At 38.9% G+C, this 19,020-nt stretch overlaps 1 protein-coding gene across 2 annotated transcripts in view; it reads left to right on the plus strand.

Annotated features, from left to right (window-relative positions):
- The window catches only part of ANAPC1 (anaphase promoting complex subunit 1), a 106,115-nt gene that overhangs the window by 20,500 nt on the left and 66,595 nt on the right, over positions 1–19,020 (plus strand). For both annotated transcript variants that reach the window (XM_070429691.1, XM_070429692.1), the window contains 3 exons: positions 3,310–3,450; positions 4,342–4,402; positions 6,265–6,452. In XM_070429691.1, coding sequence (XP_070285792.1) covers positions 3,310–3,450; positions 4,342–4,402; positions 6,265–6,452 — 390 coding nt within the window. The remainder of the gene's footprint in view (positions 1–3,309; positions 3,451–4,341; positions 4,403–6,264; positions 6,453–19,020) is intronic.

Here is a 19,020-nt window from a genome sequence, read left to right on the forward strand (position 1 = left end):
AAAGGAAGGTCTGCTGCTGGAGGGTTAAGAAATGTCATATCCTGCCCTAGCCAGTTTGGCTCAGTGGATAGAGTGTCGGCCTGTGGACTGAAGGGTCCCAGGTTCGATTCCGGTCAAGGGCATGTACATTGGTTGCGGGCACATCCCCAGTGGGAGGTGTGCAGGAGGCGGCTGATCGATGTTTCTCTCTCATTGATGTTTCTAACTCTCTATCTCTCTCCCTTCCTCTCTGTAAAATATCAATAAAATATATATTTTAAAAAAAAAAGAAATGTCATATCCTGTCCTAGCCAGTTTGGCTCAGTGGATAATGCCTTGGCCTGCCCAACGCAGATTCTGGGTTCAATTCTGACCAAGGGCATGTACCTAGGTTGCAGATTCCTCCCTGGCTCTGGCCCAGGTCAGGGGTCATGCAGGAGGCAACCAATCAAAGTGTTCCTCTCACTTTGATGTTTCTCTCTGTCTTTCCCTTTCTCTTCCACATTCTCTAAAAATCAATGGAAACATATCCCCAGGTGAGGATAAAGAAAGAAAGAAATGTCATATCCTATGAAAGACACATCTTGAAAATGCCTAAAGAAAGTTGTCATTTTTTCATGGTGAAGGTACTGGAGTCCGTGTTGATGAAAACACCTTGGTGGCTGCGGTGACTGGCAGTGGCTGCAACAGTGCGGTGATGGGGCTGGTGCCTTCCCCTGATCAGCCCGGTCGACTCCCACAAAGGGAGGCCAGACTGTGGCTTAGGCCCACTCCCCAAGGGGAGCAGAGAGCAGGTAGTAGGACATCCCCTAGGGCTCCCAGTATGTGATAGGGGGCAAGCTGGGCTGAGGGAACCCCCTCCCCAGTGCACAAATTTTTGTGCACCGGGCCCCTAGTAGATTATATTTAAAGTAGACTATTAACACTTATGATGACTAATAAAATGTCCTGAGGAGATGTACTGATAAGATACATTCTGAGGGTCAGTGTGGCAGAACCACCTCTCATCTTGGAGAGGCCTGTCTGACTAGGGCTGGCCTGTGAGGATAAGTGGAATGTCTGCAGGTGAGAAGGAGCATTTGGGGAGAGAGGGCTCACAGGGCCACAGGCAAGGAGGCAGGAGAGTGCAGATCACGTGTGTTCGCATCTCCATCTCCTAGTGCACAGGTTAAGACTCAACACGTCTGAGGGTAGAATGAACGAGTGTTTTTGCAAGTACAAGGAGTCTCTTGGGATTGTCATGGTAACCTGTTTTTGAGTGTTTTCTGTGTACTAGGCACTGTTCTCTGTGTTTTGTATGCATTAACTTATTTAATTTATTAGACCAGCTTTATTGGAAAGTTACTGATTGCTGTTTTACAAATGGGTACACAGAGATACAAGGAGGTTACTGTTTCGAGGCCTGTAGCTAATAATGGTGGTGCTGGGATTTGCATTCTATTGATAAGCCCTTAATACAAGAAAGGATGAAAAGGTGGTATTTATTCTGAATGCAGTCACCAGGGCATTACAGTTTTTTTTTTTTGTGTTTTTTTTTAATATATTCCATTGATTTTCCACAGAAAGGAAGGGTGAGAGACAGAGAGTTAGAAACATCGATGAGAGAGAAATATCGATCAGCTGCCTCCTGCACATCTCCCAATGGGGATGTGCCCGCAACCCAGGTACATGCCCCCGACCGGAATCGAACCCGGGACCTTTCAGTCCGCAGGCCGACGCTCTGTCCACTGAGCCAAACCGGTTTCGGCACATTACAGTTTTTGAGGATGGAGTTATGAGTGCTGGGATCGTGCTTTAGGTAATTTTATCTTGGGATTGAAGATAGACCAGTTATATTCCAAGTGCATTGTTTGTGTTAGTTTAAGAGGTGCAAAGGGAGACTGACCTAGGGCAGTACATTGGAAAGAAGGGGAGTGACACGAGAGGTCTAGAGAGGTGGGAAGACAGCGTTTATCGGTTGGATTTGTGCTGTGTTGGGGCAGGTGCTGGGAAAGGAGACTAGGTTCTCTGAGCAACCTGGGTGGATCCCCAGATGTACCAGGTTAGGAAGCCTGAGAAAAGCAGGGGGTGTTTCAGAGACACCTGAGTGCACATGTTTAGGGGCAGTTCAAAGTGCAGGTTGGTGCTGCACTTGTGTTGCATAGTGTCTAGGCCCGGAGTGTTATTTTTGTTTTTATGTTCTTCAGTGAACAAAAGTTTTAAACTTTAATGAAGTCCTATTTATATTTTTCTTTCGTTGCTCACTAAATATTATTTTTTTAAACACATGCAGTGTTGAGCTGTTTCCTGTTAAGCCTGACCCTTGCAGAAATCTTGGGAGGGGGCTATAGAACTATCAGATTTCTGTGTGATTTGCAAGAATTTCTTTTTTTTTTTTTTTAAATATATTTTATTGATTTTCCACAGAGAGGAAGGGAGAGAGATAGAGAGTTAGAAACATTGATGAGAGAGAAACATCGACCAGCTGCCTCCTGCACATCCCCTACTGGGGACTTGCCTGCAACCCAGGTACATGCCCTTGAACGGAATCGAACCTGGGACCCTTGAGTCTGCAGGCCGACGCTCTATCCACTGAGCCAAACCGGTTTCGGCTGCAAGAATTTCTTTTATAACATAAGATGATTCCTCGCTTTCTTGGAATTTCATAAACCTAGGAATGGTTAGTGGCTTAATGGCAGCTGTCAGATCACAGCTCAGTCTAACATATTGGCTGATGACTTTCCCATTTCTAGGACCAATGAAGCTCAGTTTTAGGGCAGCTATTGGGGTAGAAGCTGGAAATAATATATACATCTTATTCTGGGTTGGCTCTTATTATTGACAAGATAGTCATTTAGAAATTTCCTGTAAATTGAGTTATAGGAATACAAAAAGGTTGGTGGTCAGGAATAGATTTAAAATAGGAGGCATCTGCATGTAATCAATAACTACGATCATTTAAAATTCTTGTTTGCATATCTACAGTTGAGAAAAAATGTTGCTCTTTATCAGACGTTTGCTTTTTCTGAAGCATCACTAAGCTGTCTCAGTTCTTTGCTCTCTCATTGCTTTTCCTTCTCTCCCGTGTCTTGGAGCCTCCAATCCTGTCTGTCATGCCTTCCTCACCTTTCAGTTACATCTGTAGCCCTGTTGGGTTGCCAAGAGTGTTGCTGCCTTCTCTTCCTGTGGCCGTGTTTGCACATCAGTCTAGCTAGCCCTATCCCCCATGATCCTACCTAGAGCAGAATGATTGTAAATTATTATGTACAGTTGTTAGACTATATGCAAAAAGAAATAACCTTCACTTCTCAAAAAATACTTGATATGTGTTGTACTTATGACTTTTTATAGGTTGTTCTATTGTCCCCAGTTCCAGAACTAAGGGATTCTTCAAAACTCCACGATTCTCTCTATAATGAGGACTGCACTTTCCAACAGCTTGGAACTTACATTCATTCTATAAGAGACCCTGTTCGAAACAGAGTGACTCTAGTAAGTATATGTAGATTAGGTGGCTCTCCGTAAGATATGGCGGTCACTTCAAATTTGTCAGAATGTAGAATTTGTCTGAAAATCGAAAGCAAACATTTCTGATGACATTTAAAATATTTTGTGATGTGTTCTTTCTTTGCATTATTTTACTGTGAAGTAAATCTGTTCAACTTTTTAAAGGTTTTTATATTATTAAAAATGTATCGAAAATAGCTTGTTCAATAAGTTGAATTTTGTATTGACATCATTTTTTTCCTTACAGGTAAGTCTCTTTTTTTAGTGACATCATTTTTTGTATTAAGTCTCTTTTTTAGTGACATCATTTTTTGTAATAAGTCTCTTTTTTGTATTGACATCATTTTTTTCCTTACAGGTAAGTCTCTTTTTTTAGTGAAAATGAGACACTTATTAGAAACAAAATTTTTGTAAATGTTTTACAATTACGCACATTTATAGTTTCTGAACTTTGGAAGTATTCGCTTCTGTTTTAAAAATGTTCATTTTTATATTTATTTTTATATTTATTTACTTAGTTTGTAGAGGATGTTTTTCCATTGATTCTTTTTTTTTAGAGAGTGTATAAGGGAAGGGGAGAGACACATCGATTAGTTGCCTCCTGCGTACATCTATCTCCACTGGGGCCAGGAATTGAGCCTGCAGCCCAGGTACTTGCCCTTGACCAGAATCTAACCCAAGACTCTTCAGTCTGCAGACCAACACTCTATCTACTGAGCCAAACAAGCTAGGGCAAATATTGTTTATTTTCTTTTATTTTATTGAATTTTGCTTTGGCAGGCAAAATCTTGTAAAGCATCAGCTATTGTTAAGAATTCAGAGACTTAGACCACAGATTCTGTTGACTAATTCTGGTTTGTTCCCTTCTTTTTCTAGGAGCTGAGTAATGGCTCTATGGTGAGGATCACTCTCCCTGAAATCGCCACGTCTGAATTAGGTGCGATTAAGGAGCAAGCCTGAATTCTGTGTATTCTTAGTTTGATTTGGAGTCATTGTTGATTTGTGTTAGTAATTGGGGATATTAAATTTTTTGCTGTTAGTGAAGCCACAGGATGGCGTTTTTTACTTTGTGGATAACTGTGAAGAACCAGGAGCACCCCTGGGACGTCCCCTTCATGGGTACTGTGAGGCTGGGCGTGACTTGAAGGAGATGCTGGTTCTGTTTCTCGGCCTTTTTTTATGTGGAAGATACCACACAGTGAGATTACACATACAACATGCTTCTTGCAAGAAAATCTTGCAATAAGGAAGGCTAAGCAACTAAAATAGTTTTTGGCATACTTGATGGTTTTAATCCTAAATCTCTCAATTGAGACATGAACGTAATTGCCTTAATTGAATAAAAACATTATAGTAAAAATGCAGTTAGAAGTGTTTTTCATACAATTGGAGTCTGCTTGAATTATTTTTGAAATGCAGTTTGGAAAGTACTAGGTGGAGAGTATTTCTGAACATAGAATAGTATAACTAGAATTGAAAGAATTTGCCAAGAAGCAAAAGTTAAAAGAATGCCTATGTGACAAAAGAAAATGTGTGACATGTATTAGTTTCAAAATGTAAATGCCAAAGCAAAGCGCTGGCAGGTGGTCTGGTTTCTGGAATTTGATAAGTAGGCCAGAATGACTTTTTTATTCTAGGAAATACCTTTCATTGGTGTGATAAGTGATATTCTGAGTTGGTACAGAGATAACTTTGCTTTTCTCAAAGATATGTAGCCCATAATCACAAGGTTATGTACCTAGAAGTACAAGCCTAAACAAAATATACATAAGTTAATAGCAGATTAAGTTAAATAAAACCAAAATGAAATCCTGCTCTCTCACAGCCAAATAGAAATTTTTGTACTTTATAAAGTGCGTCTTAGCTCCTCGTTTACACTTATCTGGTTTACACTTATTTTGGATTCAGCCGTGACAGATTTGGTTGTTTTTCTAACATTTATTCCATTTGATTTCAACCTTTGTGTGCGCATGCACATAGTAAATTCATGAGAAAAAGGATATGCAGCTGAGGATGGGCCCAGTGACAGTGACAGTGTGAAGGGAAGAATCCTCTGAAGAGAACATAGAATACAAGCACTTTGCTATTAAAAGCAGACCCAGGCCCTTCACAGCAGCAGCCCACGCCAGCTAAAGGTGTCACTGAATGACAGTGGAGCACTGAAACTGGCATTCATACAAATGACATAGGGTCATTAAGAGAAACATGGTATTGAAGGGTCTAAGACAGAGAGCCTGGACAACATTTTAGACTCTGAGTGCTGTCAGATTATTCAGTGTTGTAAAGCTTTGATTAATAGGAGTGTTCACTAATGGAGAAATCTCTTGTGCTAGTAGAAGAGGCTGTTGACTGTTATATGCGTCTGAAATATTAAAGCAATTATTTCATATGAATTTATTTGTGTAGAAATTGTGTTTTGATACAGTGACCTTTAATTCATTGTCCATACTAGGAATGTTTGAGGCTGAAATGGGGAGCGATTAATACTTGCTGGGGCAGTGGATGTCAATCCCTCTGTCTCAGGTTATGTGGGCTCTTTGGTTACCTATTTCTGATAGAAAATTAATGACTGAAAAGCTACCCAGAGACCTCTTGCAGATCCTGTGAACTTTAGTAGTGGGTTTAGGTTTCCAGTGATCGGTTAGGTAATGTGGCATTTTATTGGCTCTTTCATGACAGTTCTCTCTTTATAGTAATTGGCCTTTATATAGTCATCATAGTTTAAAAACTTTCATATTAAAAGGGGAAGAGAAATGCATGCATAGGAACCATACTGAACGTAATCTTTGCTTTTAACAGTACAAACATGTTTGCAAGCAATTAAGTTTATCCTGCCAAAAGAAATAGCGGTTCAGATGCTTGTCAAGTGGTACAGTGTCCACAGTGCTCCAGGCGGACCCAGCTATCACTCAGAGTGGAATCTATTTGTGATTTGTCTCATGAACATGATGGGTTATAACACAGACCGCTTAGCATGGACACGAAATGTAAGTACATCCAGTTGTTTTTCTTCCTGAGTTATTCTGTTGTTATCAATGTAATGTTTACATAAATAGTAATACAACCTTCAGACTATATAGCAGAGCAGTTTAATAGGTGTACCTTATTCAACAAAATGGAATAATACTGAGGGTTATTGTATCTGTATTCTAAATCAAATATCATTTCATATTTAATAACATTTTACTAGTAATTATTATTATTACATTTTTATAACGTGGCAAAGCATGTTAGAGTATTATTTCTCATTTCATCGTTGTAAAATAACTGCAGTTTATGCTAGGATTAGTAGTAATAGTCTCTTTTACTGGAGAAGGAACTGAATCACAAAGCAATCACATACTGGAGATTTGCTCAAACCTGGGCCTACAGCAGGGGTGGGCAAACTTTTTGACTTGAGGGCCACAATGGGTTCTTAAACTGGACCGGAGGGCCGGAACAAAAGCATGGATGGAGTGTTTGTGTGAACTAATATAAATTCAAAGTAAACATCATTACATAAAAGGGTACGGTCTTTTTTTTTTTTAGTTTTATGCATTTCAAACGGGCTGGATCCGGATTCATTTCAAAAAGACCGTACCCTTTTATGTAATGATGTTTACTTTGAATTTATATTAGTTCACACAAACACTCCATCCATGCTTTTGTTCCGGCCCTCAGGTCCAGTTTAAGAACCTATTGTGGCCCTCAAGTCAAAAAGTTTGCCCACCCCTGGTCTAGAGACTCTAGACTATGTCTGCTGACTCGTGTCTCTTTATTCCTTTCCGAAGCCCAGACTATTTTCACACACAAAGTTCTTGATTTGTGAGAAGGGAGACTTGATTTGAGGGGGATTGAAAGTGCTTTAGCCTCAGTGTCTACTCTGTTAATGAGAGCAAGCTGTGTCCCTCATCTCCTGGCCCTGAGACTTCCTTAGAAGGTCCTACAGAGTTATTTATACAGTCAGCAAGGGCGTGCCTTCATCTTGATTTGCTCTTGGCTCTGGAGATGACTCCCGGGACAACCTTGCCTGGGTCACTCTGCAGAAATCACTCCTTGTCCAGGTAACTCAGCTGTCCCTGTCTGTACATTTTAGTTTTGTGTTGGCAAATCTATTTTAAAGATCGTTTGTTTTTCTTTATTATGAAAGAATATATGTTTACTGAGGAAAACTTTCAAAATGAGGAATTCAGAAGAAGAATAACACTATACAGAGATGGCCACTGTAAATTTTTTTTGTTATTGCCTTTTAGATAAATATGATATCAATGATCTTTTTAAAACATCCTTCAAATATGACCCATAATTTCATCATCCTCATAAAAGGCTACCATGTGGTCTTATCACACCTAACCAATAGCTATTAATTGAACATTGTTGAATCTGTTTTTTTTCTTTTATTTATTAAATTGGGGTAACATTGGTCAACATGAACATATAGGTTTCAGGTGTGGTTTTCTATATTATAAGATCTGCTTATTGTGCCATGTGCCCATCACCCAAGTCAAATCTGTCCCCATATATTAGGACCCCCTTCTCTTCTCACCCCCTTCCGTTTGGCAGTCACCACACTGCTATTTATGTTCACAAGTTTCAGTTTTATATACCACATATGAGTGAAATCATATAGTTTTTAGCTTTTTCTGACTGACTTATTTCACTTAGCATAATGTTATCAAGGTCCATCCTTATTGTTGCAAATGACACTATTTCATCCTTTCTTATACCTGAGTAGTATTTCATTGTGTATATGTACCACATCTTCTTTATCTAGTCTTCTATCGCAGGACACTTTGGTTGTTTCCAGGTCTTGGCCACCATGAATAATGCTGCAATGAACATAGGGGTGCACACACATGATTTCGAGTTTTTCAGGTATATACCCAGGAGAGAGATTACTGGTCATATGGTAGCTCTATTCTTAATTTTTTGAGGAATTGCCAGACTGCTTTCCATAGTGTTTGTACAGTCTACATTCCCACCAGCAGTGAATGAGGGTTCACTTTTTCCACAATCTCTCCAACACTTGTTATTGCTTCTCTTGTTGATAATGGCCACTCTATAACGGGCGTGAGGTGGTATCTCATTGTATTTTTTTAAAATACATTTTCATTGATTTTAGGGAGGAAGGGGGAGAGAGAGAGAGAGAGAGAGAGAGAGAGAGAGAGAGAGAAAGAGAGAGAGATGGAAACATCAGTAATGAGAGAGAATCATTGATTAGCTGCCTCCTGCATGCCTTACACTGGGGATCGAGCCCACAACCTGGGCATATGCCCTGACCAGGAATCGAATCATGTACTCCTGGTTCATAGGTCAACGTTCAACCACTGAGCTACATCGACTGGGCTCATTGTAGTTTTGATTTGCATTTCCTTAATTACCAGTGAGGTTGAACATCTTTTCATACATCTATTGGCAGTTCCTATGTCTTCTTGGGAGAGGTGTATTTTCAGGTTGTCTGCCCAACTTTTGATTGGGTTGTTTGGTGTTGAGTTTTATGAGTTCTTTATATATTTTGGAAATTAAAGCTTTGTTGGAGCTACTGTTTGCAAATATCATCTCCCATGTGGTTGGCTCCCTCTTTGTTTTGTTGTCAATTTCTTTGGCTGTGCAGAAGTTTTTCATTTGATACAGTCCCATACATTTATTTTTGCCTTTACTTCCCTTGCCTTTGGGGTCAAGTTCATAAAATGTTCTTTATGACCAAGGTCTATAAGTTTGGTATCTATATTTTCTTCTATATAACTTATTGTTTCGGGTCTTATATTTAGTTCTTTGATCCATTTTGAATTAATTTTTGTACATGGGGACAAGCTATAATCCAGTTTCATTGGTTTGCATGTGGCATTCCAGTTTTCTCAGCATCATTTGTTGAAGAGACTATCTTTACTTCATTATGTGTTTCTGGCTCCTTTGTCAAAAATTATCTATTCAAATACATGTGATTTTATAGCTGGGCTCTTAATTCTGTTCCACTGATCTGAGTGTCTGTTACTCTGCCAGTACCATACTATTTTGATTATCGTAGCTCTGGAGTATAATTTGAAATCATGTAGTGTGGTATCTCCAGCTTCGTTCTTTTTTGATTTGGCTGTTCGGGGTCTTGTGGTTCCATATAAATCTGATGATTTCTCATTCTGTTTCTTTAAAAAATGAAATTGGAATTTTGATGAGGATTGCATTAAATTTGTATATTGCTTTGTGTAATATGGCCATTTTAATTATGTTGATTCTTCCAATCCATGAACACTGGATAGTTTTTCATTTTGTTGTGTCTTTTTCAATCTCTTTCAATAATGATTTGTAATTTTCATTATATAGGTCTTTCATGTTCTTTGTTAAGTTTATTCCTAGATATTTTATTCTTTTGATTGTAATTGCAAAAGCAATTGTTTTCTTTTTTATTTTTCTCTGAAGTGTTTTTGTTAGTATACAGGAAAGCAGTGGATTTTAGCACATAGATTTTGTATCCTGAAACTTGATTGTATTTGTCTATTGTTTCTAATAGTTTTTTGGTGGAGTCTTTACGGTTTTCTATATATAGAATTCTATCATCCACAAAAAATGATAGTTTTACTTCTTCCGTCCCTATTTGGATGCCTTTATTTCTTTCTCCTACCTTTTTACTCTGGCTAGGACTTCGAGCACTATGTTGAATAAGAGTGGTGAGACTGGACATCCTTGTTTTGTTCCTGATCTTAGAGGAAAAGCTTTTAGTTTTTCACCATTGAGTATAATATCACTTGGAGTGCGGGAAACGAGTTAAGTCGGCTCGCGTGAATTGCGCGTACTCCGCGGGAGCCGTCTTTAACTCGGTTCATATAGATTTGCGGTGGAGTGCGGGAAACGTGTAAACTCGGGCCGATTGTAACTGCGTATTACCAAATATTTGTTTGTAATCCACCCTTTTGGTGGATGGAACAAAACCAAAAGACAGAGCCATCTTATATTTTGGCGGGAAATTCACCCGCACTCCAAGTGATATTAGCTGAGGGTTTATCCTAGATGACCTTTATTATGTTTATGTACTTTCCTGATATTCCTATTTTATTGAGTGTTTTAATCATAAATGGATTTTGTATCTTTATCAAATGCTTTTTCTTCATCTATTGATCAGAGATGATTTTCATCCTTTCTTTTGTTATTGTGGTGTATTGCATTGATGGATTTGCATATGTTCAACTATCCTTGCGCCCTTGGAATGAACCCCACTTGATTGTGATGTATTATTTTTTGGATATACTATTGTATTTGATTTGCGAGTATTTTGTTTATGATTTTTGCATCTATATTCATCAGAGATATTGGTCTGTAGCTTTCTTTTTTTGTGTTACGTTTGCCAGGGTTTGGTATCAGGGATATGGCCTCATTGAATGTTTTAGGAAGTATTGCCTCTTCTTTAATTTTTTGTAAGTTTGAGAAGGATAGGTTTTTAATCTTTGAATGTTTGGTAGAATTCACTGGTGAAGCCATCTGCTCCTGGACTTTTGTTTTTTGTAGGTTTTTGATGGTTTCAGTTTCTTCACTGCTAATTGGTCTATTTAGAGTTTCCACTCCTTCATGATTTACTATAGGAAGGTTATATATTTCTAGGAACTTACCCATTTTTTCTAAGTTATTGAATTTGGTGGCATATAGTCTTTCCTAATATTCCAGTATGATCCTTTGTATATCTGTAATGTTTGTGGTGACTTGTCTTTCATTTCTGATTTTGTTTATATGGGTCTTTTCCCTTATTTTCTTAGTCATTCTAGCCAAGGATTTGTCAATTTTATTTAACTTTCCAAAGAACCAGCTCTTTGTTTTATTAAATTTTTGGTATAGTCTTTTAGTTCTCTATTTCATTCATTTCTGCTGAATTTTTATTCCTTCTGCCGACTTTGGGTTGCTTTTCTTCTTTTTCTAGTTCTTTTAAGATGTAATGTTAATGTTGTTTACTTGGGATTTCTCTTGTTTTTTTATATGTTTTATTGATTTTTTAGAGAAAGAGGAGGGGAGAGGGAGAGAGAGAAAGAAACATCAATGAAGAGAGAGAATCATCTATTGGCTGCCTTCTGCACACCCCCTAATGGGGATCGAGCTTGCAACCCGGGCATGTGCCCTGACCAGGAATCAAGGCAGTGACCTCTTGGTCCCTGGTCGATGCTCAGCCGCTGAGCCACACCGGTTGGGATCTCTTGTTTCTTAAGCTAGGCTTGTAGTGATACAAACTTCCCTCTTATTACTGCTTTGACTGCGTCTCAGAACTTTTGATACGTTGTATTGTCATTCTCATTTGTCTCTCTATATCTTTTGATCTCATCTTTTATTTCTTCTTTGACCCAGTCATTGTTTAGTAGTATGTTGTTTAATCTCCACATATTTGTGGGTCTCTTTTACAGTTTATTTCTAATTTCAAGACATTGTGGTCAGAGAATATGTTTGGCATAATTTCAGTTTTCTTGAATTTGATTATGCTAGTTTTGTGACCAACATATAGTCTATTCTTGAGAATGTCCCATGTGCACTGGAGAAGATTGTGTAATCTGGTGTTCTGGGATGTAAGGTTCTGTAAATGTCAATTATGTCCATTTGATCTAGTGTTTCATTCAAGGCCGATATTTCTTTATTGATTTTCTGTTTGGTTGATGTGTCTAGAGCTTTCAGTGGTCCCCAAGAATGATTGCATTTTGATCTGTTTCTTCCTTTAGTTCTGTGAGTAGTTGTTTTATATTTTTCACTGCTCCCTGGTTGGGTGCATATATATTAAGAACTGTTATGTTTTCTTGATGTGGTATTCCCTTTATCATTATAAAGTGTCCATCTTGTCTCTTGTTATCTTGAAATGTATTTTATCAGAGATAAGTATGGCTACACCTGCTTTTCTGTGGATATTATTTGCTTGCAGAATCATTTCACACCTTTTTACTTTATTTTTTTTTATTTTATTTTATTTTTTTAAATATATTTTATTGATTTTTTACAGAGAGGAAGGGAGAGAGATAGATAGTTAGAAACATCGATGGGAGAGAAACATCGACCAGCTGCCTCCTGCACATCTCCCATGGGGGATGTGCCCGCAACCCAGGTACATGCCCTTGACCAGAATCGAACCCGGGACCTTTCAGTCTGCAGGCCGACGCTCTATCCACTGAGCCAAACCGGTCCTGGCGACACCTTTTTACTTTAAATCTATCTTTGTCTTTGCATCTTAGATGTGTCTCTTACAGGCAGCATGTGGTTGGATTTTGTTTTTTGATCCACTCTGCTACTCTGTTTCTCTTTATTGATGAATTAGACCATTTACATTTAGGGTAATTGTTGGTGTGTGGGGATTTCCTGTAGCCATTTTATCTTTTGTTTTCTGGTAGCTCTGTGCCTACATTGGTTCTTTTTTCTTTGTGTTTCTTTCTGTTATATATTTATTTTTTATTGTTTTGGTGATATTCCATACTTCTTTCCTCTGTTTTCCTCCTTTTAAGCTGTGTTTTCCTGGTTTGGGGATTTTTGTGTGTGGATATCATTAGATTAATAAAAAATAAAGTTGCATACATAGTGTAGTTTTCTTTTGAGTGCACCTGATCTTCATCCTCCTTTGCCAGTTCAGACCTTATCCCCTCCCCTTTATGTTTTTGTTGTCACAAATTATCCTTGTTTATGCTGTAAGTTGTTTGGTGATCTTACTCATAGTGTTGTGACCTTATGCTCTTTTTTTAAGGTAGAATAACCCCCTTACGTATAATTTCCTGCAATGGAGGTTTTCTGGTGATAAAATCCCTTAGCTTCTTCATGACTGGGAATGTCTTTATTTCTCCTTCATATTTAAAGTATATTTTTGCTGGATATATTATTCGTGGCTGGTAATTTTTCTCTTTCAGACGTTTGAATATTTGGTTTCACTCTATTCTGGCTAGTAGAGTTTCTGCTGAGAAGTCAGAGGAAATTCTGATGGGTTTTCCTTTGTAGGTCACTTCCTTCTTTTCCCTGGCTGCTTTGAGAATTTTTTCTTTGTCGTTAATTTTTGACAGTTTTAAAACCAAGGGCCTTGGAGAGAGCCTCTTTGGATTGAGGTATCTAGGTGTTCTGTTTGCTTCTTGGATTCAAGGATCAATAGGTTTGGGAAGTTCTCATCCACTATTTGAATAGACTCTCCATTCCCTGCTCCTTTTCTTCCTCTTCCACAATACCTATAATGCTAATATTTTTCTAATGGAGTCAGATAGTTCTCATAGAGCTCTTTAGTTTTTCTTTATGCTCAGGTCTCTATCTTCTTTTCTCTGCATCATTTGTTGATTCCTATCTTTGATATCACTAATTCTTCCCTCCACCTGGTTGGCTTTGTTTTCTGTGCTCAGTAGTTCACTCTTACTCTCTTTAATTGCATGCTTCACTTCCAGGATTTCTGATTTGTTCTTTTTTAAAGTTTCAATCTTTGGTAAAGTACTTGTTTTGTTTATTGATTTGTGTTCTGTGTGCACTGAATTGCCTGCCTGTGTTTTCTTGCATCTTGAGTATATTCAGAACTGCAGTCTTGAAATCTCCGACATTCATATCACATATTTCCATGTTACAGGTTGTTTTCTGAGGATTCCTCATTTCCTTTCTGATCATCCTCATTACTGTGGTTATTCATGGTATTTGCTATTCTCCTTTGCATAGGCATGAATACTTGTCTATATTACTGGCTTTGAATATAGGAGCTTACTCTGAAGAGGTCTTTCTGCTATTTTTCAGTAGATGGTGCTGAATTGCAAGAATTTTTTTTTTACCTATGTGAGTTCCCAGTCTTGACCTTCATAGCTTCTGTAAGACAGTTCAGCCACCTTGTTTGGCCGTGGCATTTATTTTGTCCTCACTATAATGGCAACCCCTGACTTCCATGGGGTCCCACTCTAAGCACCCCTCCTAGGTTCAGTCATAGAGGTAAACAATGGTTCTACTGCAACAGCTCTTGGTTTATGGATAATATGCTCCTGGTTCCAACTCTAAGGACAACAGGAGGCGAGTCTTGGGGGTCCAAGCGGTGGATATATTAGGGCTACCTGTGGTTTATAACAGTTATAAAGGGGAGGGAATTCTTTGGTTCCATTTCTGAAACACCACCACTGGCCAGACATTGGAATACTGCACAGCAGAACCCCATGCTGTCAGGTGTCTGCTGACTCAAGTACTGTTTGCTCCCTCACTGCTTGCCCTGCTGGGCTGCCCCCTTCCCCCCGAACCCTTCCAATCTCTCTGTTCCTCCTGGCTGAAGGAAGCACCTGCTGTCACCAGCTTTCTCTCCTCTCCTGGCCCAGCCCTGAGCTCTGCAGAGTCTGCAGGGTGTCTGCGCTTTCCTCCCTTCTCATCTCCCCCTTTATTCCCCATTGCCCACCTTTAGATGTTTCAATGTGCAGGTCTTTAGGTGTGCATCTTTGTTGAGCAGTGATTTCTTTGTTGATTTATAGTTGGTTAACTTGTTGAAATTTCAGGGGGAGAGGACAGGGTGCACTCCTATGCAGTCATTCCTCTGACAGCACTCTTTTCATGTTTATTTTTTAAAATAATTATTAGTAATTTGCAAACTTACTTTTACACATAGATTTTGACATCTCTAGTCATTTTCTAAGACTTGAACCTAAAAAGAGGGATTTTGCAAACATGCTTTTACATGTAGATCTTTACATCTCTAGTTTCCCAAGACTTGAACCTTAATCCCAAGAGGGTTTACTAGGTGAGATAACATGGAGAAAGAGATTTCACAAAGAGCTTTCGAATTGACATTCTCACTAGCGTAATTTAAAAGTGCCTATTTTACCATATTGATGATTGTGGTGTGGTGAACTTTTGCCAACTTAGTGAGAAATTCTATCTTATTTCTGTATAAGTAAATGGGAGTGTTTTTTCCAAATTCTCATTGGTCATTTATAATTTTTATATTTTAACTTGAATTACATGTTCTTGCTTATGTTTCAGTCTCTTCTAAGCCCCGTAGACAAAGTAACCCTGTCGGATAAAGTCAGGTCATATTACTCCTGCTTAGAACCTTCCAGTGTCTTCCCATCCTGCTCTGAGTAGATGGAGGCGAGAGGCCGTCCCCTGGATGAGGAAAGTTTAGGTCTTTTTCAGATCTCACTGTAGTGCTGTCTGCCCTGTTCATTTCCTCCCCTTCATGCTCTATCCCCTTTACCTGTTTTATTTTTCTCTTAGCACTAATTAAATGTAATATGCTACATATTTTTCTTACTTTGTTTGTGTGTCTCTCCTTTTCCCATTAGAATGTCAGTTCTATGTAAGCAGGAGATTTTTCGTTTTCTTCACTATCTCCAGGATCTATAGCCGTGCCTGGCATTGGTAGCTGCTCAGTGAACATTTGTCAAATAAATTTCTTTTCCGTCTAAATGAGATAGTTTTAAGAGTTTGTGTCTGTTGTAGCATGAGAGAATTGCCCTCTGTAATTTTCTTAAGAAAAAAATCAAGTCCACTTCAGCTTTTTGTGTTCAGTGGAACTTGTTGAATACAGAGCATTATGCTTCATTCTCCAGCAGAGAACATGTGCCTACTCGGGTTTCCATGTTGTAGGAGGACCGAGCACCCAACCCACGGTGTTTTATTTTGTAGAGATGGATATGGCTCTCTGACCTGTTGATTGGTAGTCCTAAAGGAAGAAACAAGGGACTCAGTTCTGAGTCCAGGTTGCTTTGACATTCATTTTATAAGAGGACGTACATAGTTCACCCCTTGATATCTTCTGTCCTAATCAGAGCTCAGGATGGAACAGTCCTCATTGTCAGATTGTTCTCTTTTACTTTGTCCTGCTTTATCCTCTTTTTCTTTTTCTTTTTTTTTTTTTCATTTAAAGAATGGGATGGAGAATAGGGGATATGAAATTTCTGTCAATGACTAGTTATGTGAATTTTGGCATTTTTTTTGGACCTTTCTTAATTTACTGATGTGGTAAATGAGAGCGCTGGACCAGATGATGTTTTTCTTTGGTGAATGGTTGCATCTGCGGCCAACTTTTGATGTGCTTTGGGATGCTCATATTTTCATTACAGAGATATGGAGCCCCTGCTTTGGGTCAGGCATGATGCCAGGCATTTCAGATATGCATTAGGCAAGATAGATAGTTCCTCTCATGGGATTGATTATGTCAGGGGAAGGCAGATAAATAAATATTTTACATACAGGTGATTACAGATGGAGGTCAGGGATGCATAGGGGTTATAGAACAGGGTTGGCTGACATGAATTATTAAAATAATGAAAATAAAGCAGATCTATATATGCCACAAAGAGGTATCGATAGCAACAGTTTCTGCTGTTTGTTTCCATAATTTCAGGTCTTACAAATCTGGGAACAATAGCAGAGACATTCTCTCTGACTGTGGGACTTAGGCACTGTGTATGTGTGTTTGTGTGCTATACCGTTGTGAATATACGAAACAGTTTATTCTTGTATTATTATTTATTAATAATTATTTTCCATACAAACAACTGTAAACCTACTTTTGCCCTGCCCTGTATTTTGGTTGAACTTGTAGGTAAGATAACTATCATATCTGTTTCTTTGATTTCAGTCTTCTTATTTTTATTTTTTTGATAATATTGTGTTTGAATTGGACTGTGTTTCATTTGAATGCTCCACAAGAAAGAGATCTTTTCTCTTGGTCAGCTTTAAAAATTGCTTTATGCAGTTTAAAAAATTACTTTATTGCTACCTATCATTTAGCTTTTATATAGAGATCAACTTTTAGGGGAATAGGATTAACTAATAAGTAAATATATGTAAGTTTCATAGAGCATAAGAAAACAGCATTACCATTTCTAGAGTTATAGTTGATGATGTGGCCATGAGAAGTAGCAGAGGTGGCAAATACTATGCCAGAGGAAATTGGGTAAGAATGAACTTTTAGAAAGTTTGCTTTTATGTAATAGTGTTAGTTAGGGTTAGCTAACTGTTAAAACAGAAAATTCTCAAAAGATATAATTGCTCGCTCATGATAAAAATGTGTGTCTTGTTCATATGATAGTTCTTAGCAGGTAAACAGGACACACATTTATTACAGACCCAGGCTGATGGAGCATGTGCCACCTTTAACTTGAGGCTTCAAAGGTGGCCTTTGGATTGTCTCCATCTAATCAGGTTCAAGGTTAAAGTGCCTGGAGCAACATTCATGGCTGATGTCTCCATGAACTGGGCCTGGAAATGGTGACATCCACTTTCATTCAGAGTCACACTGTCACAGGGCCACACCTAACTCTGAGGGTAGTAGGGATATGTAGCATGGCTGTGGGTCCAGGAGAAGGAGGAGAACACAGGTTTTAGAAAGGAACTACCTGTCTCTTCCATAGAATTGTTAGACTCTAACAATTCATAGAATTCTGAACAGACTCTAAGGAAATGTCCGTTTCCTTCTGGTATGTGGCTAACGTTGGGGTGACTCTTTGAGACATGGCATATTTGGTTATGGCTCATGGTTATTGTTCTTCTAAAGGAGTGAAGATGTGTGCTATCACAGAAGTACAGGAGGATAGGAAACTTCCATTTCAGTACCTGTGAGTGCAGGCACTGTGCTAGGTGCTTTACATACATGGTTTCATTTACTCTTCACAGTGATCCTAGAAGAAAGGTATTGTATCATGTTTTTCCAGGTGAAAGAATGAGTTTTGGTCACCTACTTTCCGTAGTTGGTGGAACTGATTTCACACACACAGGCCAGATTATTATGACCACCTAACGTTTGTAGGCAAATTAGCTATAATTACGCGCTGAAGTTGCTAGAGGGCCAGACCATTATAAATAGGGAAGCAGGTTGTTTACCATGACAGTAGAAGTGATTTTTTTCTGAAGATATAGGTAAACAGCGCGATTTAACAGCCTTTGAACGTGGGATGATTGTTGGTGCTAGGAGCCATGGAGCGAGTATCAGCAAAACAGCTGAATTCCTTAAATGTTTAAGAGCAGCTGTTGTTAAAATGTTTAACCGTTTGAGTCCCAAGCAGCGCAATCGCGCTGCTGAGATTTTATGTCGAGAAAACCCAGCACATTTCGAACATTGTGGACAATGTGCTGTTTGGGATTCTTCGACAGTGTTTTTTCAATACCCCCTGGGACTCAAACGGTTAAAGACTGGACTGTCAGCCGAAAATCTGGGTCTGAACGTGTGAATTGTGGTTGTCAGCGACTAGTCAATTTTAGGGCAGAACGGAGAGTGGCAACACTGGTACAAGACAACAGAAGGGCAACTGTGCATCAAATTACTGCAGATCTTAATCAGGGATCCTCTCAAAATGATCTCTGAACGCACTGTTCGCCGTACACTGCATCGTATGGGATATGGAAGCCGAAGGTCTGTTCGAACACCTTTACTGTCTGCAGTTACCAAGATAAAACGTCTCCATTTCGCACAGGAACACGAGGATTGGACAATTGAGCATTGGAAAAAAGTCATGTGGTCCGATGAATCACGTTTCCGGTTGCATCATGCAGATGACAGAGTGAGAATTTGGCAGAAACAGCATGAAAGCATGCACCCCACATGCCTGAGTACAACCCTTCAAGTTGATGAGGGCAATGTTATGGTTTGGGGCATGTTTTCCTGGCATGATTTGGGCC

Source organism: Myotis yumanensis, unplaced genomic scaffold (genome assembly GCF_028538775.1).
Source record: "Myotis yumanensis isolate MYYU_CA2020_CCGP unplaced genomic scaffold, mMyoYum1.0.hap1 SCAF_11, whole genome shotgun sequence".
In the NCBI taxonomy this organism is placed as follows: domain Eukaryota; kingdom Metazoa; phylum Chordata; class Mammalia; order Chiroptera; family Vespertilionidae; genus Myotis; species Myotis yumanensis.